Source organism: Lithobates pipiens, unplaced genomic scaffold (assembly GCF_037356315.1).
Source record: "Lithobates pipiens isolate NorthernLeopardFrog02 unplaced genomic scaffold, aLitPip1_a1.2 Scaffold_8, whole genome shotgun sequence".
In the NCBI taxonomy this organism is placed as follows: Eukaryota; Metazoa; Chordata; class Amphibia; order Anura; family Ranidae; genus Lithobates; species Lithobates pipiens.
Window position 1 is genome coordinate 183,833,257 of NW_027507903.1, and position 24,107 is coordinate 183,857,363.

General features: G+C 40.0%; 1 protein-coding gene across 4 annotated transcripts in view; it reads left to right on the top strand.

Annotated features, from left to right (window-relative positions):
• The window catches only part of GRAMD4 (GRAM domain containing 4), a 241,629-nt gene that overhangs the window by 150,683 nt on the left and 66,839 nt on the right, over positions 1-24,107 (top strand). For all 4 annotated transcript variants that reach the window (XM_077469837.1, XM_077469835.1, XM_077469836.1 and 1 more), the window contains 5 exons: positions 1,263-1,354; positions 10,515-10,563; positions 20,816-20,887; positions 21,548-21,591; positions 21,687-21,796. In XM_077469837.1, the coding sequence (XP_077325963.1) occupies positions 1,263-1,354; positions 10,515-10,563; positions 20,816-20,887; positions 21,548-21,591; positions 21,687-21,796 (367 nt within the window). The remainder of the gene's footprint in view (positions 1-1,262; positions 1,355-10,514; positions 10,564-20,815; positions 20,888-21,547; positions 21,592-21,686; positions 21,797-24,107) is intronic.

Below are 24,107 nucleotides of genomic sequence, written 5' to 3' on the forward strand. Positions count from 1 at the left end.
GAGAGCATTTTGTAAGACGAGCAAAATTTTTAAATACATTTTTAATTTATATACAAGCGTTGTCTTGATATAAGAGTAGCGTTATGTCACAACTGAGTATAAAAGAGAAGAGAGGTGACTCTAAGTGTAGCAATATAGTTGCATTTAATGAAGGTAAAACATTTAGCAACATAATGCTACACTTGGAGGTGCATTTCTTTTCTCTTTGGCCTCTTTCACACATGCGGACAGTATGTCCGTATTTCATCCATCTGTTTGCAGATGAAATACGGACATACATGCATTCCTATGGGATAGCGGGTGTCTGCAGATGAACATCCGCAGACACCCGCCATCATCCGCCTCTGCAATTGTCCGATTCTGCAGACGGAGGAAAATCCTATTTTTCTATCCGTCTGCAGAGCGGATCGGATGAACACGGACAGACGGTCCGTGCTCATCCGATCCCCATAGAGGTGAGCGGAGATCTGACAGGGCGGTCCCTGCACAGTGTGCAGAGACCGCCCTGTCCGCTGCCGGCTCAAGCGATCCCCGCTGAGCAAGCGGATCATCACGGGGCGGATCATTACTGATCCGTCCCATGTGAAAGGGGCCTTATACTCTGTAGCTCCTGCTGGATTTTGCTTCTAATCCCCTTGCAGAAGCTGCTGTTTGTGGATGGACATTTTACAGTTGCACAACCTATCACATTACTATAATCTTGTTATATGGACTATAAACTGAAGAACCTATGAATAAATGGTTGAGGAAAAAATCATCTGAGTTTCCATTATTTCTTATGGGGAAATTTGCTTTGATATACAAGTGCTGTGGATTACAAGCATGTTTCTGAAACAAATTATGATCGCAAGCCAAGGTTTTACTGTATAGGCTTTGTACTATAGACTGTGTAATGTTGTAATACTGTGATAAAGCAGCTACTCCTTTAAACAAACTAGTCAATTCAATCCATTATTATATTTGAAAAGTATGAGTTTACTATATTCAGTTTCCAGTGGATTATAAACTCCACTTATTCATAGTGTACGTTAATAGCCATGTGTGGCCTGCCTCTTAAAATTGGATCTATTACACAATCTGTGCATATACTTGCTGTGTACATATACACCTAATAAACTACTCTGAGAACTAACCAGCTAAATCATTGATGGCATAGTTGGACATTTTGAATAAGTGGCTCATACTCGTCAATATTTTCTGTGTCTTTCTTGACGTTTATGTTGCATAATTTTGTTTTCTGTCTTTTTTATTTTTTTTCTTAGATTTACATGAATGCTGTATGGCATGGCTGGGCCATTCCTATGTTTTTATTTTTAGCTATTTTGAGGTTATCCCTAAATTACCTCATTGCCAGGTAATGTTTAAAATGTTGCTTTAAATGCCCCCTTTCCTGCTTTGCCTAAAGAATTGCTATTACTAAAATTGCACAAGAAAAAAAACGACCTGCAAAAAACTGGTGGCAGCAGTGCAAGAAGTTTTTCCTTTTTTCAAAGTGCTAAATGCTACACAGCAAACGTGTTTGTACAGAGCAATTTACCTGTGCCCTAACCATGGTTGGGAAAAAGGGTTAGGAAATAAATCCGTCATGTTTTTTGTAATAGCCAATTGTGTGTAATCGTGCCCTTTACAGGCAGCCCAGATGTCGCCCTTTTCTCTGCAAAACAGTAGTGATAATTCCTTCCCGGATAGGGATGAGCGAATCTGCCCATGTTCTTAAAATTGAGAAATTGTACACTTTTTTCTTTTTTTTTCCCTGAGTCCCATTAAAATCTGTAGGGGGGAAAATCCTGATATTCAATTTGTTCCTTTTTTGGGGCTAATGGACCTTGTTTTAAATGGCAACTCGCCTCCTCATAGAAGGTTAATAGATTGGTTTGGCAAGAACGATTCTTCATGAATCCATGCTGATTACTGCTACTAAAACTGTTCTCATTACTAAAATCTTGTATATAGTCCCTTATCATCCCCTCCAAGAGTTTACATACTTTTTATGTTAGGCTAACTGGTCTGTAATTCCCAGGGATGTATTTTGGGCCCTTTTTAAATATTGGTGCTACATTGGCTTTTCTTCAATCAGCTGGTACCATTCCAGCCAGTAGACTGTCAGTAAAAATTAGGAAGAATGATCTGGAAATTACATGATCGAGTTCCCCAAGTACGCCCGAGTGCAAGCCATCTGGTCCCGGTGGTTTATTAATGTTAAGTTTCCCAAGTCTAATTTTAATTCTGTCCTGTTAACCATTAAGGTGCTTCCTGTTATGTGTCATAAGGATAAACACTGCAGTTTTGGGTACTGTCCATGCTGCAACAAGTTATGATGGGTGGCCATAATGTAATGGCTGATCAGTATATATACAGTAAAATGTGAATATTAAATCAAACATATAACTGTGGGTATAGCGGGGTATCTCTACCTACAAAAGATTACTTTGACCCTCCTTCCCCAAGATCATTGGGCCTGCAGATTTCTGTAAAGGCTATGGGCTGACGCCATCATTTTGTCTAGATTAAGACCCAGGCAATTTTATGCCAGGCTTGTAAGTGAATGCCCCACTCGCTTGGTTTTTAACACCTTGTACAACTTTAAAGATGATTTCAAGGAAACCTGTCAGCATAGAAAAAACAACAAATAACACTTTAAAACAATATGAATAAATGAGCTGCTGCTATAATAAACAATTACTGAAAGCAAGTAGCCCAAGAAGTTCATATATGTAAATCATAGGTTAAAGCAGCACTAAATAAATATACACCAGTTGGTGATAAGTAGCCCTATGAAGGTTGAGTGCAACAAAGACTTTAATAATCCTAAAGAGTGTTTATTCTTGGCCAAAAAGGATGACAGGCCTTTACCGCACCACGTGACACCGTTACCCTCAAATTTAACACTCACTGAAAGTATCTGATAAAAATCTGATGTAGATCTTGTGTACAAATGGATATTTAGCAAGCAGCGACTCAACTTCCTTAAATCCTTATTGATAGTCACAAGGGGTCAGTGCATCTTTTCCGACAGGTGCAATCAATCGATTGTTGCCAACAGAGACAAAAGTCGCCTCCTATGTTCTGTTTTTAAGAGCTCCTCTTTTTGTAATGTGTGCAGGAGCTAATAACGCCAGCTACCGGTCACCATTTTTTTTTTATTTGCAAGATAAAGTTACAGGAAGCTCAGGAGCAAAATCCAGAGTGTAGCCTGATGATGGCACAGACCTGGAGATTGAACGAGATGAGGAGGACAGGCAGGAGGGACACATAGAAGCCAATAAGCCAGCAATGAGCCTGTAAGTGGAATTCCTATTTGATTGCACCTGTCGGAAATGATGAACTAACCCCTTGTGACTATCAATAAGGATTTAAGGAAGTTGAGTCACTACTTGCTAAATATCCATTTGTACACTAAAGCTGTTTTATCAGATACTTTCAGTGAGCGTTAAATTTAAGGGGAGCGGTGTCACATGGTGCGGTGAAGGCCTCTCATCCTTTTTGACAAGAATGAACCCTCTTTAGGATTATTAAAGTCTTTGCTGGGCTCGCCCTTCATAGGGCTACTTATCACTATCTGGTGTTTATCACCTTTTAGTGCTGCTTTAACCTATGATTTACATATATGTACGGTACTTCTTGGGTTACTTGCTTATAGGAAAAACAAATCTGCCGTTCTTTGCTGGTTTTTGAGGGTTCATGCACCAGGCCAGTCATTCTCCTTTTTCTTTTGGTGAACTGCTGAATCATGATTTTGTGTAACTTAAATACATGACATGCTCCTACTTGTTCTGAATCACTGACCTGCCAAGTTGTGAGCTTTGGGAGCATGTACCTTCAAAAAAAAAAGGCAACAGCTCCCTGATCCTGCTTATAAACATGAATTTACAGGCATTCAGTTACGGGCTTGGCATATAAAATATAAATTAGCCTGAAGACTTTTATCCTATTGGAAAGGCTTAGTCACTGAGCACTGAAAGAGAAGCAGCATGCCAGCCACATAAAGCTACAAGGGCAGGGTATTCTGGCAGAGAAGGGAGATCACATTGCAAATGGCTCTAGTAGCATCATGAGTGGATTGCTCAGAGATATGCCTCAGTTTTCTCCTCAGCAAATGAGCCATGTAGCGGCCAATATACCAAACACGTTTACACAGTAAACAATGATCCTGGGATTTGTGTAGAAATTACTTCCATTGCTATCATCAGTTATTTTCAGATTTATTATTTTTGTGCATTTTTACTGCTGCTACTATTTTATACTGTGATTTACCCAAAATGTTATTGAAATCAAAATTGCCATAAGAATTGGGCTTCCTTGCTTCGGCTGTCTTCTGTTGTGGTGTGTTGCAGAATCTGCTGCTGATTCACCAGTCTTTCATTCCTCTGCAATTTTATTTTCTGTTAGCAAGTGCTTTGAAAAAATATGGAGACTTTGCTCCCTAATGGCAGATGCTTGGCAAGTCTGCCATACTGTTTGGTAAACCCATGGAGGACTGCAAGCTCGTACTCATTGCAGTCTGTATGCCCTTCATCATTTGAAAATTGTGAAATGTTTTCTCCAACATTCGTTTTTGTTTTTTTTTCAAATTCCTTTTGGAGCTAATGGGTCCTCTTGGCAGAATTCCTAACCCCATATTTACCCTGCTGTATCATGCCATTAGTGGTTTGCAGATGTCAGTGTAAACCAGTGCGTGATGTGGGAACCGGCACCAAATCCACAGGGTTTCCCGCATCGCACTAGTGTGAACCTGGGACTAAAGCCATTGGTATCCAGGGTTTTTAAAAGGGGGGGGGGGGGGGGGTCAGCTGTGACAGCCACCATGATTTTGTTATGATAGGTTAGCATTAATAAAAAAATAACCCCCCCCCCCCCTTAACAGGATATTAAAGTGATACCAAAGCTAAAAACAGGTTTTATCTTAATGCATTACCTGCATTTAGGTAAACCTTTTCTACTTCTTAGCCTCCGCCCTCCCTGTGTAAAGGGAAAAAGAGGGGAGAATAGATCCATCACTGTGCACGGTTCATCTCTTCTCCCCTCTCTTCCTCTTCACACAGCATTAGAGCAGCAGCAGGAGCCATTTGGCTCCTGCTGCTGTCAATCAAATGCAGTGAGGGCGGGGCTAAGTCCCGCTGTAAGTCTATGGAAAGCGGCTCCATAGACACGCAAATCGGGAGCGCACAGATACTTTGTGCCTCAAAAGTAAGTGGCTTGCTGAGGGGATGTGCAAAGAGGAGGAGGAGCCAGGATCAATACCGGGGGACCCAATCAATACCGGGGGACCAGAGAAGAGTATCAAGGCAGTACCCCTTTCTCCCCCACCATATTACCTCTTCTAACACAAATCCCCTATACCCTCCCGCCCAGCGCAAATCCTCTTCCCCCATCCCTCTTCTTAACACAACCACCCCCTGCCCCCAAATCTCCTTGTGGTGCCCCCTGCACCTCACACGATACCACAGTGCCCAGGGCAGCCACCCCTCCTGGCCACCCCTTGACCTTAGATCAAGGTCACTCTGTGAATTTCCATTGCGCAGAGCAGGTGAATATAACATGTTTGTTATTTTAATTAAGAACATTTTTTGACTTTTGTAACACTTTAAAATCATCTGCTAGTAGTGTTAGGTTCTCAAGAGAATAATTAATAATCTGTTGCCAGACACATTTTGCCTGTTTGAATTTCTATCTTTAAATGGTAGGATGAGGGCTGATTCTGACTGCAAGATTTGTTCTAGGCGAATATATACAGTACATTTTATTTTTTTCCTGATGCAGAGAACATCATCTAGTAGTAAGGGCTGGAGACTTTCTGAGAAGACCATTATATTTCTTGCACATGCACAAAGCCCCAAGAAGCATGGTCAGATTACCACAAACCCCTGTCTTAAGTAGCATTCCAGTCTGAAGCTGGCGTATTACAAGCTTAGCCAGAAGATTGTGCGCGGCTGAGTGTTAGTGACAACTATTATTCTGTGCTGAGCGATAGCTGTATCTATGATGCATCTCAGTACATAATCTTTTGTGTGAATGAATGATTGCGTATCTGGGTATATTTTAGAATTTATACCCAGAGAATGAGAATGTCAAGGACTTCATGCGTTTTTATGATTTGAACATGTTATTTGAATAGAACCAGAAACGGCATCAATATTGTCTTAGCTTGTCACCATACTTACTACCCACATTGAAAAATTATGAAGTTGTATTAAAAAAAAAAAACTTTATAATGGGAGTTTTGTTGAAAGAACTGTTAATTGTAAATTGCTACTTTATTTGTGTATTACAGTAACATATATATGTACACGAAACAAACCCCTTAGAAAATGATTTATAAGCCATTGTTTTCTCTTTATAGAATAGCATTGGCTTGGTGTGGAGACTTCAGTTTAAAGCGGTGATCCCTGAACTGCTGCCCTGGGGCCAGATGTAGCCCTTTGCCTGCGTTTTATCTGGCCCTTGGGGATACCTCACAAAGATATAAAATGCTATTCCCCCCACTGCTATAAATGTTGAAACATTTGTTTCACCAACAATAATGATTGGGCAGTATTCCTTCCACTGACACCAACAATGGGGCACTATTCCTCCCACTGACACCAATGATAGGGCATGTTTCCTATCACAAATACCTATTATAGGGCACAGTTCTTCCTCCTACTGATTATAGGCACTATTTATTTATTTTTTGCTGCTGCTGACCACAGTCCAACCCCCTAAAGTTTGAAAAACCATAAACTGGCCCTTTATTTAAAAAGTTTTTCGACCCCTGGTTTAAAGGATAAGTTCATCTTTTAGTTACATGTTACACCCATATTTGGGTTGTAACATGGTACATGTTAGTAAAGTACCTGCTGGCACCACAACCCGATCCCCAATTGTGACAGTGAGTGGAGGATTCCGTCACCCCCCCCCCCCGCGCTGTCCCAATTCAAATATGGCGGGGCCATATGAGGCTCCACCCGCATGGCTGCGTTATTTATGCATTCGGCTTCCTGTGCATGAACACACTAGATGTACCATTTGCTATTGCAGTAGCTTAAATTTCTCAATGAACATGCGTGCACGCTGGTGAGCGCTCTTATAGTTCATTAATCTTCCTGGATGTATGAGCAAAAAGCTGTACTGACAGAATGCAAGAGTCTGACTTTGCATCCGCGGTCTGCAGATTGCAGGTGAAATGCTTTACCGGCTCCTAAGTTAAAAAAAAAATGTACATTTTTTTTTTTAACCTTCGAATTAAACGTGAACTTATCCTTTTAATTTTGTGTGAAGTTGTTACTTTACTAACTTGCCGATGCATGCCCCAGTCAAATATGGAAACCTTTTTGCTGCAACCAGGTAATTGGTTTGGCTGCTTTTCTGCGCATGCTTTTTAATCTATCAATAATGTTGGTACCCTCAGGTGGCGGTGCATGGCTTTATGGCAGGGGTTTGGTGTACACTACAATATTCCCTATTAATTGAGTAATTGACAGTAGCATCACCAAAGCAGCCAATGAACTGGTCAACAAGTGCTACATATTTTCCTGCAGCTCAAGTTTTCATATTTTCTGACCTATTCAGTAAACTGTATATATGTGCAAAGGATGGTCACACATAGCAACTAATCAAGTTTGCTTGCATAGAGTCATATTGCCCAATAAGTCATTTCTGGTTTCATTAGATTGTTCTTCCTTAATCATTATTCTTCACTAGCTTACTAGGTGCACCCCTCTGCAGGCTTTTATGTTCAATAGGGAAGCAGAAGCTTAGCTAACTTGTAGAGAGTGCTATTTCTGGGTGGGGATAGTGAGACAGTGGTATTGGCAAAAGAAACACTGGTGATGTAAGAAAAGGACCACACACACAAACACACGTCACCTACATATCCAACTGTCTGATGTCTTATTAGCTTTACTTAGTGGCAGTTATAAACCTAGATCTCAGTATCTCAGGTTTAATTTTACCACGCTGTGGGTGGCCATACGTACATTGCTTGCCATCACTCAGATATCCCAAGTAATTAGACCCTGGTTGGTATGTTACCCCTGGTGTCAATCTGCTGCAGAACCTGTGTTTCTGGTCTTTCTATGGCCACCTTTTGACACGCGTTTTTTCTAGCGTGGCGGTACATCTAGGTATCCCAGCAGTCTCTGGTCCCTTTGCTTTTAGAAACACGAAAGGCGGTGTATGCCTCGAATGAACAGCATCCCCTGAGGAAGCCCATTTAAGGGTAAAAACTCGTTGGGAAGTCCATCATTTCTTGCTGTAGTGTTTGAGTTGGAAAATATTTTGCATTAGCCATATTCTGTACTTTCAGTTTTTTTTTTTTTTTTTTCATTTGTTCTTTGGAATAAATGTATTTTTATTCTATCGCTTAAATAAAGGATTTTTTTTTAATATATTTAATGTTTTTTCCTAATTGATTCTACACCTATAAAGTCCCCTTTCCATGTTTTTCAACCCAATTTTTGGGATGTGGTGCTAAAAATGAGCTGGTATGCTCGTGGTCATACATTTTTTTACTTTAGTAATGTTTGCTTGTATATTTAAAAATTGCAGTTCTAGCTGCTTTCTATAGGAGTAGCTTAGTTTACGGTTTCTTTTATCGGATGATTTACAATAACATTTAGGCCAGCTTCACACTGAGCTGTGGCCATGTTGGCGCTAAAGCGCCAGACTTTAGCGCTTTTTAACTGACGCTTTTCAGGTGCTAGTGGGGCACCTTTAATCCCTCTTTGGCCGCTAGCCAGGGTTAAATGCCCGTGTTGCGGTGCTTTGGAAGCACTGTCTATTCATTTCGATGGGCAGGGCTTTTGAAGGCACTGTATACTAACGTCCTGCAAGAGCACTGCCCCAGTGTGAAAAGTCACACTGAAATGAATTTGAGGTGGTTTTCAGGCGGTATTTAGAGGCTATTGGTAGCGCTAAAATTCCTGAAAACTGCCTCGGTGTGAAGCTGGCCTTAGTTGATCATATTTCTGTAAACTTTGAGGTGTACCCATGAAGCTCTGGACTAAAGAGCAAATGTCTTTATGAATAAAGTGCATTACTGTTCTAAAAATCAAATTTCTTAGCATATTGTGAACTAGATAAGGGAGGGATCCTGCCTTTGAATAATTGTTTACAGTGGACACATGGGATTAAGAATTCCTGGCTTAAACTGGCCATAGATGGATTGAAATTTGCCCAGTCCCTGCTGACTCGGTCAAATTTCAATACATCTATGGCCAATTTAAGCCAGGAATTCTTAATCCCATTTGCCCGAGTCAGCAGCGACTGGGCAAATTGTGATCTATCTATGTCTGTTTAGACTTGACGAAAAACAATGTAATGTTCGCCTTCTGTAGAACCAGGAATGTTCGAAAAATGTTCTTAATCAGTGGCTGAAGCTGCTGATTAGTGTACCCTGACAGCGGAGGAGTCCCTCTGTCAGAGTACAGTGGCACAGCTTGGAGGATTCCTCCATCCACCTTGCTTGTATGGATGGGGGAATCCATCAGCCTACTGAGGCCCCATTCCCCCCTTAGCATTTTGTAGCTTGAAGCTCAAACGCCGGAGGAGGAAAAAAAACTATTCTCTATGGAGATGGTTCACATCACTACATCTTGCCTGAAGCCATATTACTGAAGCTTAAAGTTCTTTAGCTTTTTTGTAACTCGAATCGGTCAGACTGGTGTGTTTTTGAAGCGTTTTTTTGTTTAATTGAAATGCATGGAAACGCTTGATTCACATGTTTTTGAGTGTTTTTAGCGCATTTCTGAGCATTTTTCTGCTCAAATGCAGTAGCTAAATAAAAAGAAATAATAATAAAATACATGAATAATCATAAATTTATAAATGCAAAATAAATATAAAGTGACCCTATTCATTATAATAACACTTAAACCAACCCTAATTTTAACCCCTAATTCTAACCTTAATCCTTCAGGACTTTTCCTAACGTCCCGCAAGCACACCGCCTAGCGCATTCCTAGCACTAATCCTAATCCTAACCCCTAACCTAACAAAATAAATGGGTCAATAAAAAAAATTGGCCCCTAACCCTTTACGAAAAAAAAATTAAAACATTAATAAATTAAAGTGGAATAAAAGCTGAAAAACATAGCAACAAATGATAAAACAAATGGTATTTTTCTCTATTGGCTAAAAAAAAAACTGCCAAAGCTCAAAAATGCCTGAAAAAAAACTCAAAACCGTGAAACGCTCACATTTATCCTGACTGGTTGAACAAAAAAAAAGTATCATGGCAAGCCTTAGAAGTGGGTGCACAACCTGTAGTAGTGGTCAGTATCTATATTTGTTGGTCTTGATGTAAAAATAAAACATGCACTATTACTAGTTTCTTAAAACTCATAATTGGTATTCGGCTTTTGTATGACTGTTAATTCTGTCTATTTATTTTAGTTTTACTTGGCACCTACTGTAATGTTGTGTCCCTCATTTTGCTTGCAGGGTCTGTTATTTTAATATACAGTATAGTATCCATTTGTCCCTCTTTTTTTTTTTTTTTTCTCATACTTTGTCTTTGTCTGCCTTTTTGTACTTAGGGGATGGAGAATTCAATGGAGCATTGTGCCTCAAGTATCAGAGCCTATAGTAAGTCTGACATTTCACAGTCCTACAGAACTTTTTTCTTTGTGATAGTTGCAATTTAGATATAACCATACCTTGTAAACCCATTACGAGACTTTCTTAAAAAAATAAATTATATGTGACTTTTTTTTATTTTACATTGTGATTGTAAAAAACTCTCAAAATACCAGTACACTGTAATTTTCAAAGTGCCTGAAATAAAAACGGACTCCTCATTTATGCTTGACGTGAAAACTAGTAGCTGGAGAAAATAAATATGGAACAGTAGAACATTTCTTTAGGTTGGCCTCCAGTAATTACCTGTACATCAGCATTCATTAAAGGAGGTGAAGAGACAGCACTGTAAGCCAATCAAGATATACAGCATTACACACTGCTGTCAGTTTTATGGAACTTTGCTAATAAAATCAGAGAGTAGTTTACAAATAGAAAGTTTTTTTTCTCATCCCTGAGTTGCAGTTTCTTTACTATTCAATCAACAGGTCTGGGTGAGTTGCTGACCAGGCCATATTGCTTCTAACTGCAGTGGAGAAAAATTAGGTCAAGTACCTAGCAAGGCTATCCAGCAGGATAAAAAATCTCAACAGTGGCTGAACAGAAATGCAAATCATTTAGGGTACATGCACACAGCACTGATGTTGTATTTCTTGCTTTTATTAATGCACTCATTTTGTGCCTACATGCATAAAATAAATGTTAGCTCCCAGAATGCAGTTCTAGTGTCTTAACCACTGCATGTCGATATACGTCCTTGCGTTGAAGAGGGATATCCTTACGGCAGCAGCTAGCTGCCAGAACCCCAGTATCCTCTTGTGCGGCCGGTGGTCCAGTTTCCGATAATAGTGGTCTCTGCGGCAGATTTGCCACAAGATCACTTTTATCGGAGGTGGGAGAGGGGCACTGGCGGAGGCGATCGGATCCTTTCTGCTCTGTGGCATGGAGACGAGTGAGTGTACGATGGCCTCCACCCATCTCCATAGCATTGCAGGGCGGAAGCAATGTCAAAACGGCACTTCCGCCCATAGCTCTTAACCACTTCCCGACCGCCTCGCGCAGATATACTGCGGCAGAAGGGCACGTACAGGTAGATTAATGTACCTGTACGTCGCCATTTAAGAGGCGGCTTTTGTGCATGCACGCACTGGGAGCTCCATGACCGTGATTGCGGGTCCTGCGGTCTCTATGTCCGCGGGCATACCAGCAGTCATCTCACGGTGAGGAAGAACGGGGAGATGCTAATGGAAACTATCATCTCCCCGTTCTGCCTAGTGACACTGTCACTGATCTCTGCTCCCTGTGATCGGGAGCGGTGATCAGTGTCGTGTCACACACAGCCCCTCCACCCTTACAGTTCGAATCACTGCCTAGAACACACTTAATCCCTACAGCGCCAACTAGTGGTTAACCCCTTCACTGCCCGTTACATTTTTACAGTAATCATTGCAATTTTTTAGCATTGATCGCTGTATTAATGCCAGTGGTCCCAAAAATGTGTCAAAATTGTCCGATGTGTCCGCCATAATGTTGCAGTCACGATAAAAATCACTAATCACCGCCATTATTAGTAAACAAAAAAAAAAGATCAATAACAATGGCATAAAACTATCCTCTATGTAGACGCTATAACTTTGACGCAAACCAAACGCTTATTGCGTTATTTTTGGTAAAAAAAATATGTAGAAGAATACTTATCGTCCTTAACTGAGGAAAAAAAATATGTTTTTTTTTAAATATATTTTTTGGGGATATTATAGCAAAAAGTAAAACATTTGTTTTTTGTTTTTTCAAAATTGCTGCTATTTTTTTGTTTATAGCCCAAACAAAAAAAAAAAACACAGAGGTGATTAAATGTGACCAAAAGATAGCTCTATTTGTGGGGGAAAAAGGACGTACATTTTTTATTTTTTTTTGTGAGCCATGTTGCACAACAGCGCAATTGTCAGAGCGATACAGTGCCGAATCGCAAAAAGTCCTCTGGTCAGGAAGGGGGTAAATTCTTCCGGGGCTGAAGTGGTTAAAGGGCCTTTTTTTTTAATTTATTGCATTTTAGTGTAATTATGAGATCTGAGGTATTTTTGACACCAGATCTCATATTTAAGACGTCCTGTCATGCTTTTTTCTATTACACCCTTGTAATAGGAATAAAAGTGACACAATTTTTTTTTAAATAAATGATAAAATAATAAGATTTTTTTTTTAACCATGCCTCATCCTGCCAAGCTCGCATGCAGAAGCAAACGCATACGTGAGTAGTGCTCGCATATGAAAACTGTGTTCGAACCACACGTGAGGTATCGCTGCAATCGGTAGAGTGAAAGCAATAATTCTACCCCGTAGACCTCCTCGGTAATTTTTTTAGCATTGCCTGTGGAGAATTTTTAGGGTAAAAATTTGTCAACGCTCCACGAGTGGGCGCAATTTTGACACGCGACATGCTTGGGTATATTTACTCAGCATAACATTATCTTTTACAATACAAAAAAAAATTGGGCTAACTTTATTCTTGTATTTTGTCCAAAAAAAGTGCACTTGTAAGACCGCTGCGCAAATGCAGTGTGACACAGTACACCGGTATTTTATTCTCGAAGGTATTAGGAAAAAAAAAATGTATAACGTTTGAGTGTTTTAAGTAATTTTCTAGCAAAACATTTTTTTAACTTCTAAGCAACAAATCTCAGAAAGAGACTCGGTCCTTAACCACTAGATGTCTGCGCTATAGCCAAAAGATGGCTGCAGCGCGGACACCAATTGCCGGGAGGACGTCCCTGGACGTTCGTCCTGTTTATTTCTGCGAGTCGGGGAAATTCTGTGCTGGCCGTGTCCCTTATACACAGCCAGTCACAGATCGCTGTAAATGGCCAATCACAGCGTCTGTTTACAGCGCGATCGGCGTGTCCAATGAGCGATGATCTCATATGTAAACATGAGATCATCTCTCATCGCCGGCTCTCCCTCCTCACACAGACAGCGTGTGAGGAGTGAGAGATGAACGATGCAGCGGCAGTGAGTTAAAAAAACGAAAACAAAGTGCCCACAATGTCAGTGCCATCTGTCATCAGTGCCAAATATTAGTGCCATCTGTCATCAGTGCCACCTGTCAGTCACGTGCCATCTGTTATCAGTGTCATGTGTCACCAGTGCCACATATTAGTGCCACGTGTCACCAGTGCCACATATTAGTGCCATCTGTCACCAGTGCCACATATTAGTGCCATCTGTCACCAGTGCCACGTGTCATTGTCCTGGTGCTCCAGGGCCTTCAAAAGTGTAATAGGTAGTCAACAAGTTAGATGTGTAATTTATGCTCCTAGAACACGATGGCGCTCTCTGCGTGTTGGGCCTCTCTGAGTGGCTAGGCTGTGGAAAACTCCCACATGTGGTATCGTAATACGATAATATAATAGGAGGAGTAGCAGAATGTATTTTGGGGCATCTTTGTCGTATACACATGCCATGTGAGAGAAATAACATATTACAAAGACAATTTTGTGGAAAAAAAATACATGTTCATTTTGCAAAGAATTGTGGGAAAAAATAACATCAAAAACCTCACCATGCATCTTACTAAATACCTTGGAATGTCTACTTTCCAAAAAGGGGTCATTTGGGGGGTATTTGTACTTTCCTGGCTTGTTCGGGTGGCAAGAAATTAGATAGGCCACCAGTACATCAGGTGTGATCAATTTTTTATGATTTGCACCACAGCTTGTAGACTCTCTAACTTTCACAAAGACCAAATAATATCCACTAATTTGGGTTATTTTTTACCAAAGATATGTAGCAGTATGAATTGTGGCCAAAATTTATGAAGAAAAATTAATAATTTGCTAAATCTTATCACATAAACTAAGAAAAATGCATTTTTTTTTCAAAATTTTCCGTCTTTTTTTTTCATTTATAGCGCAAAAAATAAAAAACCCAGAGGTGATCAAATACCACCAAACAATGCTCTATTTGTATGAAAAAAAGGACAAAAATTAATTTGGGTACAGTGTTGCATGACTGAGTAATTGTCATTCAAAGTGTGAGAGCACCGAAAGCTGAAAATTGGTCTGGTCACGAGGGGGGTTTAAGTGCCCAGTTGTCAAGTGGTTAGGTGGTTAAGATTAACAACATGTGCATCTGTGGCTACACAGACTTTTGTATTTTTTTAAAAAATGTTTTACTGATCTATACGCATGACATATTTACGTGTGTATGTACAGGTACATTGAGAACAATGGTCTACATTTACGTTAGTTAAAAGAAAAAATGTATGCCTAAAATGCTTCATTTTTAGGCATCAGTGTGCAAGAGGCCTAAAGTAAACTTGTGGCCAAATCATGCACACTAATTTATATATTTTATATATTCTCAACAGACATGAAAGCTGGGTTCATGCCTCAGCTTCCTCATCACCTTCAGCTTCTCTAATGCATGTGTTTTTCAGGCATAAGCGTTTTTGTTTTAGCCAATGGAAAACTAGTTACTAGAAAGAGCGGCAGGTCCAAAAAACTTATGACTCTGCCCCAAAGAAGCCCATATATGTTTTCAAGCAACAAACTTTAAGTGATAAAACACTTAAGGCTCATCATGCACACTATAAGAAAATCGGTTTTCATCCAAAGAATTTTCGTAGGATTTTCGTATAGCGTGTACACAACTTTCAACAGCCGAGTCCGAATTTTCATACGAAGATTCCCGGACGGACAAACTTGAAAATGTTTCTGGTGCGGGAAAAGAACAAACAATTTTTATTTTAATGCTTACCGTTTTCGTACAAGAAAAATTCGAAAGGAAAAACTGCGCATGATCAGAAACAAAAACAAAAGATCCTTTGTCGTACGAGAATATTTATAAGCATTTTCGTACAAATTTTCTTTTGTTTCCGATTTGCTGTGAAACATTGAGAAAAATCAGACAAACGTTTCCCCGATTTTCTAATACTGTGTACCCCACCTTAGATGTGAACAGGAGCTGTAAAATACAATGGGAAGCCTTGTGTTGAGGTGCTTTTTCGAAGATCTTCAAATCACTCAGGTGTGAACCAGGGGGAAAGGCTCTTTAAAGTTAGTAATTTCTGTAGAGAATTTTTTTTTTTTTCAAAAAAATTGCATCACAGGCTCAAGTATTGGCTTATTTTTCCCCCTGAGGACAGATCTCAGCAGTTTGTTAGCCTTCTAATGTAAACATACAGCAGGAGTTTCCAAACTGGTGAGAACAGGGCTGTAGCCAGTTCCAACAAGGTGTGGTCTGGTAAAGGCGCATTCCACGCACATTTCCTGAACATGCTTCCCTTGCAAGAGGCATGCAGGTACCATTGAAATTCCAGTGGCACCCCAAACGTATCTTGCAAATGCAGCGCATTTGCGGCCACCAAATCGCTTGGTGCCACAGTATCATACAACTTAGTAAGGCACGCTCTGAAAAAGTAGTGCTTGCAATATTTTTTCCACTGTCCAGCATGTTTTGCAGCCCATTCAAATGAATGTGGTGTTAAAACTTCACTGCACCGCAGGGGCATGAACTTCCCCCAAAATCAAATTTTAGAGTCTTTGTTGTGATCTTTGAGAATGAATAACTTCACATTAAAAGCAGCTACAGATGTCAGGCTTAGGTTTTTACATGTAATGTGCCATACAGGAGCTTCTATGGGGCAGGATTGTGCATTTTATGGCCTCATGGGAGCACCTGAAACATGAGTAATATAATTTTTTTTTTCTTTTTTTTCATGCACGTTCCTATTTAAAGTCAGTGCGTCCAAAAAATGCCCCATTCTGTTTCACAGGTAGCTCATGCACTTTTTTGAGCTTAAGGTCCTGAATACTTAAAGGGACGATTTTAAAAGCATGGGTTTTGGCCTATAGCTTCAAGCAAAAAAATGCTCAGCTGCAAATGGGGGCTTAACATGGTACCGCCACCACTGTAATACCCTGTACACACGGTCGGACATTACGACTACAAAATCTGTCAGATTTTTTTTTTTCCCAACGGATTTTGGCCCAAACTTGTCTCGCACACACGGTCGCACAAAGTTATCAGAAAATCCGATCGTTCCGAATGCGGTGATGTACAACACGTACAATGGGACTATAAACAGGTTAGTAGCCAATAGGTTTTTGTCTCGTTATTTATTCTGAGCATGCGTGGCACTTTGTCCAGACGGAATTGTCTACACACGATCTGAATTTAAACGATCAGATTTTGTTGGCAGAAAATTTTAGATCCTGCTCTCAAACTTTGTGTGTCGGAAAATCAGACGGAAAAAGTTCGATGGAGCCCACACATGATCGGGTTTTCCGACAACAAGATCTGATCGCACATTTTCTGTTGGAAAGTCCGACTGTGTTTTCAGGGCATTAGACTTAGAGTGTTAGCAGCAGGGGGTTTTGCACATACACACTGTTTGCGTTCAGGGACCTGCACCCACACGGATGTCTGATTCAGAGCAACGGCTGTGTCCATGCAGATATCAGTGGGACTGCCTGCAGGGGGATGCATGGAACACCTGTGCTTCCCCCAATGGTTGAAAACTCAGCCCCTGTGCAGGTGTACCCTTCTGTATGCCTGCGTGAACGAGGCCTAACACAGGCTCCTTTAGCACGGTTGCCTCTGGTTATCCGCAACAGTGTATTTTAGGCCAGGTCAGGCATGCTTTGTTTCTCTTCCATAAAATGTTTGAGTTTTACAGAAACTGGTACAGACAATGACAGCCGTATACCATGCACTGGAATAATCAATGAAAAACAACGTGATCGCCTCCAGTCACAGTGTAAAATGGTACAGAAAGAAGGCACTTTTCTGAAAGGCATATATAAGCTCAATGTGATGAGTGGTAGTCAATAAATGCATCTATACCAGCAGTTAGATATGAAGGGGGGAAATATATAGAGGACACTGGTATAGTCAGGGGAAAGGCAATATATTTATCATTTTGTGTTTAGGAATGTGTAAAATGTAATAAATAGGACTTTGAGTTAGAGAAAATCATAAGTGCAAACTCCCTGAATAAGAGACTTGCAGTAATAGAAGAACATGGACCAACACATTACAAAGTCAAACCTTGCTCTAAATTTTATCAATTTTTTTGGGGCACTATCGACTGGTGCAGATAATTTTTATAGAAGGGTAGCACCTCATTAATTTCAGACTTCCCCCTAAGCTCAGAAGGAGGAGATTGAAAAACAGTTTAGACAGCAGGAGGTCTCAGTATTATCAGTAATGCCAAGGTGTACTGGGACATGCCAATAGGATGTGGCCCTTGTGCTGATGGCGCTACTTTTTTGTTGGCATTCTTTTACAGTCCTAAAATGTCCATAAGGTGATTCTGGCATTAATCCCTCTCGTCAATGTGTTGCTCCAAAGTCGCAAAGCATTTGTGACAATTTTGGTTCAGAAGGCGACTCCCACGCAAAATTCAGGTAGTTCTGAAATGCGCCACATTTACATTGTGGTGAAATGAATGCGCCAGGTTAAAAAAAAAAACTTCATATCTTGCGAAAGTGGAGCCCAGGAGGACCAACTCTCTTTTGGCATGCCGAGAGATTTGGGAAAGCATCTTTCCATGCTTTCTGAAAGTGGCACAGCGTGTACCAAATACAAGTTCTAGACTGGTACATGAATTTGGCACATGCTGCACCACTTTTAGCGTGCACACTAGACACTCTCAAAATCTGTTTGCGCCAGTCTTTATGAATTTCTGGGCATGTGTTTTGCATGTTTTTAGGTTCTATTTTCTTAATGGAAAATCCATGTTGCATTTTTCCACTGTGCTTTCTGATTGTACTGTACTGCCACCTTCTGGTTAATCATGCAACTGTGCAGTTTAGACAAAAATCAATAGTATATTATTACGATTTATTTTTGTGTATAGTTTTAGTTCTAATGATTATAGCAGACTTTTTATTTTTCCTGATTATAGTTAAAAAAAAAAAAAACACACATTTTGCAAAAAAATACATGTTTTGCTCCTTTTATGAAGAGACAGTAGCAAAGTAGCTTATACTGCAGAATAAAGTGTACTTTATTTTGTAAGGTCGAAAGGTAATAAAGATTTCCCATTATATTTTTGCTTGTATCTGAGAGCGATAAGCTGAAGGTTACTTGCCATAGACCCCAACAAAGGCATTGGGCTATCATTTATATGGTTTGTCTTTTGATAACTGTTTAGAAATGTTTTACTATATTTATTCATCTAATTGTTTTTACTAAAACTCTAAGTGGCATCACAAGTGTTGTACCAAGAGCATAATTTTGTGTGTGCAGTTTTGAGAGAATTTAGAAAATGCAAAAGCACCACAATTTTAATGGGCAACCTTAAAGGCTCAACATCCGGCAATCTAGTTTTTAGTCCTGCTTCCTGTACCAATTGAACACCACCACTGGTACTTACTAAGCTGTACATCTCAGATCAGTAAACCCGACCTATGTTGCACTTCATAAGTAGACTAGATCTTATAGATTACCAGATCTAACCCTTCCACAACATATCATAGCCGAAAACTAATAACGTTGGCTTCCTCCCTAGGATTTTCTTACTAAACATTTTGTTTTTTTCTAAATAGCAAGCAGCTTCTAAATTCAATAGTGTGTGTATGTCTGATTTTAATAGCGGTGCAATGAACATTTACACAGTGTGTGTGTGTATGTATATGTGTGTGTGTGTGTATGTATATGTGTATATATATATATATATATATATATATATATATATATATATATATATATATATATATATATATATATATATATACATACACACACACACACACACACACACACACACACACACACACACACACACACACACACTTTGTATAAATGTTCATTGAACCGCTATTAAATAATCAGACTTTATTTTTTTTCACCCACTCATATTGAACCTGCATACATCTATATTGCCAAATACACACGGTAAAGCTGCTCTTGTGAGTCAGTCTTTGTTGAAAGTTGACATGTGTTCCATGATGGAATGTGTCAGCTTCATGAGGAGCACTGGCATTTCTCCTAGATGTCCCAGTCACTGCCAACAAGACAAGACACGTCTGTGCTATCATTTTAAGCACAACTAATAACTGTTACAGTAGCAGTACAACAGAACAGCCTAACATTTCAAATGACATAAAGCTTTGCAGTACATTTTCTCCATGGTAAATACTGATCAGGCAGCAAGCAATGTATTTCTTGCATGATTAATGTATTACGTTTTTGGGAATTGCTCAAGGTCATTGTATTTCTGAGTTGCAGGCGCACCATCTTTAGTAGTTTATATTTAACAATTTATCCGACTGATGTAGTCCTTGGGTGTCATGATCTCTGTTCATGCCCTGTGATTTTTTATATAGCAATCCAGAAGAGGAATATAATTTCACAGAGATGTAATTGACCCTTTTGCTGAACATTAGGAAATGTTTACAATGTCAGCCAGCTTTTAATTGCAGAAATGGAACAGATTGGATATGGTAGCCCAATACCACCAAACGTTTATATTCATACTTTGAAACAATCAAAACTGATGATGGCAATTCTTTTGATCATTTCTGTAAAGTTGATTGAAAATACCTGATAATTACTGTGTGCATAACTAGCATGTGACAAGCCATTATCCATCATACAGAGTCCTCCGACATTTTATAGAGCTATAGGGAAGTCAGATTTAGCAGTGTGCCATCCCAGCCATTGGGCTCAGCATGTGGAGCTGATCTGTAAAGTGATCTTGCAGTTAACCCTTTCCTCTTTTTTTTTTTTAAATCCATTAAATCAAGAAAGAGCAGCTGTTTGCTGTTTGATTTACTAGTCAATGAACTCTAAGGCCCCTTTCACACTACCGATTCGTTCAGGTCCGCCTGTCAGTTTTTCAGGCAGACCTGAACGGATGCTCCAGCGTCGGATGTCAGCGGTGACATGCCCGCTGACATCCGACCCGCTTCGATCTGAAAAAGTGTGACAGAAGAAAAAGTTATTTTTCCATCCGTCATCGGATCGGATCTCCCATAGGGGAGAGCGACGTTGTGACAGGTCCATCCCTGTGCAGTGTGCAGAGACAGACCTGTCATCTTCCTGCTCAGTGGAGATCGCTCCGGCGATCCCCGCTGAGCAAGCGGATATCTACGGGGCGGATCAGCACTGATCCGCCCCGTGTGAAAGGACCCTTAATTTGATAAAAGGATTTGTCACCTGGTATTTGTGGTTTTTCCCTTGATTGGCAAATGCATCCTATGCTCTAAGCATAGCAACATACTATGTATGGTTTTATATATATTTATTTTATTTTTAGGAGCCTCCTAAAGAAGACTTGACGGTTTCTGAGAAGTTTCAGTTGGTTCTTGATGTAGCACAGAAAGCACAGGTTTGTCCCTTGCTTAATTTTGCTTGAGACTCAATTATTTGTTTTGTGTACAATATTGTCTTTTGACTCTACTCTGCATTTCGTTGAGCGAATTGTAAGCGGCTTTACGTGTCTCATAGGGGCAGCCTATTCTTGTTTGTCATCTGAAAAGGAATGCCTGTGATTAATCACAGCAGAAGCAGCCCGTCGGCAGCGTGCTCCCCCTAAGCGGGAGTGTAAAATCACGTGTATACACATGTGATGCGGCACAGGAGGGCTGCCATGTAGCAGTAAATCTGCTATAGGGCGGTTTGGAAGTGGTTAATTTAATAAAGCCAGTCTTTACAACCTTCATCGGGAAGGGTCAAAAATGTGCTTGTATGTTCTGATAACTGTACTTCAAGCATGGCAGGGTTTCCAGTTTATACATCTAGGTATTGGGAACACGTACACCAAATTTGGCTGAAACCTTTTCCGCAGTCTTGTTTTCTGCTCTCCCACCTGTATGTATTGTATTGGGAGAAAAAATGAGGGGAAATAACGTGTAGCAGTCCTTTCAATAAAAAAAAAAAAAGGTTCTTGTAGGAAACTTTTACAATCCAATTAGTTTGAATGCTCTGTCTGGTACACACAGACACTTTGGTTTTTGACCTTTTTGCCTTTTTGTTTATTTTCATACAGAACCTGTTTGGCAAGATGGCAGACATACTGGAAAAAATTAAGAAGTATTTATTTTATTTCTCTTTTGAAATTTTGTTTTGCATGAGAAGTATATGAACCATTCCATAGTAATCTACAATTCTGTTATTTACTTTTGCAGTTTGTTTATGTGGGTCCAGCCAGAAATTACTCAAAAACTGTACATCTGCTTGTGGGCAGCTTTCATAGCATCATGCTTCTGTCCATATAAACTGATTGGACTCTGTATGGGTAAGTGTCCTAAATTGAGGATTGATTTCATATTCAGTATTGATAAAATCTTTGAAGTTAAAAGTGATATTAAAAGCAACATTTAAAAAAAAAATTTTTAAGTTACACTTGCCTGCATTGAGCAATGATATTGCACATAGCGGCCTCTCACCTCTTTGGTGATCCCCCGGTGGTGCTATTTGTTACTTCTACTAAGTGCCCCATAGCAAGCTGTGTGCTATGAGGTACACCCGTAAGGGTGCACTCCAGAGCCAGGCTGCGTTGGACCATAGACACACACAACAGGGTTTGGCCATGCTTCCTTCTCCCAGTGTTTAACAGACAGCAGGAGCCAGCTGCTCGCACCGTATCCTGTGAATTTAGGGAGAGCGTTGCTGTAGCCGGGGACAACGTTGGAGTGAGAGAGGAGACCGGAAAGTGTTGGGATGGGCAGAATAGGTGGTGGGATGTTTTTTACCTTTTTAATGAAGGGAGGTAAGGTAAAGCATGTTTGACTTTATAACCACTTTTAGTTTCATGAGTTTTTATTAGAGAAAGGTATGATAACATACAATATACAATACACTTAAAAGTGTAGTACACGTTACATTAGGTAATGACATCAGCAGTCCAAATGAGGACACTGTATATATCAAGAGACCCAACAAAAGATCAGTAAATAATGGAACAAAAAATAACAAGGTTTGAATAGGGATACAGTTTTGAAACAGCAAGACATTGACGTCTTGTAGAACATTAAGGCCTCATGCACACGGACGTTTTTACAGCCGCTTTTTTGAGTGTTTTTTGCAGCTTAAAAAGGCCTGTCCATGTTAGTCTATGGCTTCATGCCCACCTAGGCGTTTTTAAGCTGCAAATGGCATAGGCGTTTTTAAGCTGTAAAAAAAACCCAGGACCAGTGCGTTCCCTGGCGCGGAGCTAGAGCTGTAAAAACGCGAATCGCGGGAAAACGCGCAACATATTTTCTTTGTTTTCTGAGTGCTATAGCCAAGAGATGTGTTTCTTTAAAAACGCTACTTAACGCTAACGCTAAAAAACGCGCAAAAACGCCAATGCAAAACGCGGTAAAAATCGCCCATGTGCATGAGCACTAAGGGATTTTTACAGGCAATTTTTCCGGCCAGGCACTCCAATCAGGTATGCTAAGGATAAGCCAGAAGATATTTAACATGTCAGCAATTATTGATTTTTAGTCCATAGCTTCTATTGACAGTCGAAAATTTGCTTAGTACCTTGTCTGTATGCTAGTATGTTTTCAAATGGAAAGTTATGTTTCACCATATCAATTACCTCTGATACATTAGGTGCAAAATTGGATTTCCATTTCTTAGCTATTTACATTCTAGCAGCTAACAGGATGTGGGTGACAATTCTACGACAATCAGTAGGGAAAAGGTCTATGCCTACGAAAAGGTCTATGCCTACATTGAGAATCGCTAGAGCTGGAGAAGGGGGGGGGGGGGAATTATGCAGAACACCCTATTCCAGAAGCTAGTTAGGTGTTTACACGACCAAATTTATAATCACTTTAAGTGCTTTCAGCATCTGATTTAATCACTTCTTTATCTTTTAATCCTTGCTGTTTTCCAGTTTAAGCTGGTTCAGTGACCATTATAACAGATTTTCTGATTTTCAGGGTGGCTCCTTTGCTTTGCAGCATCCTATGGAGCCACCCTTTTATACTCTCGCAGCTAATCAAGTAGGCAACCCCACTGAAAACAATAAGAGGCTGCCGGCTCTTGCAGCTAATCATGCCTACTTGTTTGTTCTTGTTGCGATCAAATGTGAATGATTGGTCCTGATACAGACTGTCTTCTTTCAGGGTTGAGTACTCACATGTGATCGCAGCATAAGTGATTACTTATGAGTGGGTGCAATTAGCTGGGAGCGCTGGCAGCCTCCCATTGCTTTTTGCATGTAATAGTCAGGGTGCATGGGTGAATGCACCCTAATACATGTAATTTTTATTTTTTTACTGCCAATCAATGGGTCCGTAGTGCAAATGTAAAAATTATTCTGGTCCATCGGAGGTATACAGGAGCAATAGCTGAAGTGGTTAAAGGCCTTATCAAAGTTTGTGAAGAATTGTATTTTTCCCCTCAGCCATTAGTCCGATAAGAAACCTCTAAGTGTGAATCTGATTGCTAAGCACGTTAGCATAAATTATATATGGACTTGTGTAGAAATGGTATACAATTACTTGGTGCCTCAATTCTGGATTGGTAATATGTTGACATTTGAGAAGTGAACAGGTAAACAAATATACTTTGAAACTGACACACGCCTATCAATTTATATTAAAGCAAACTAT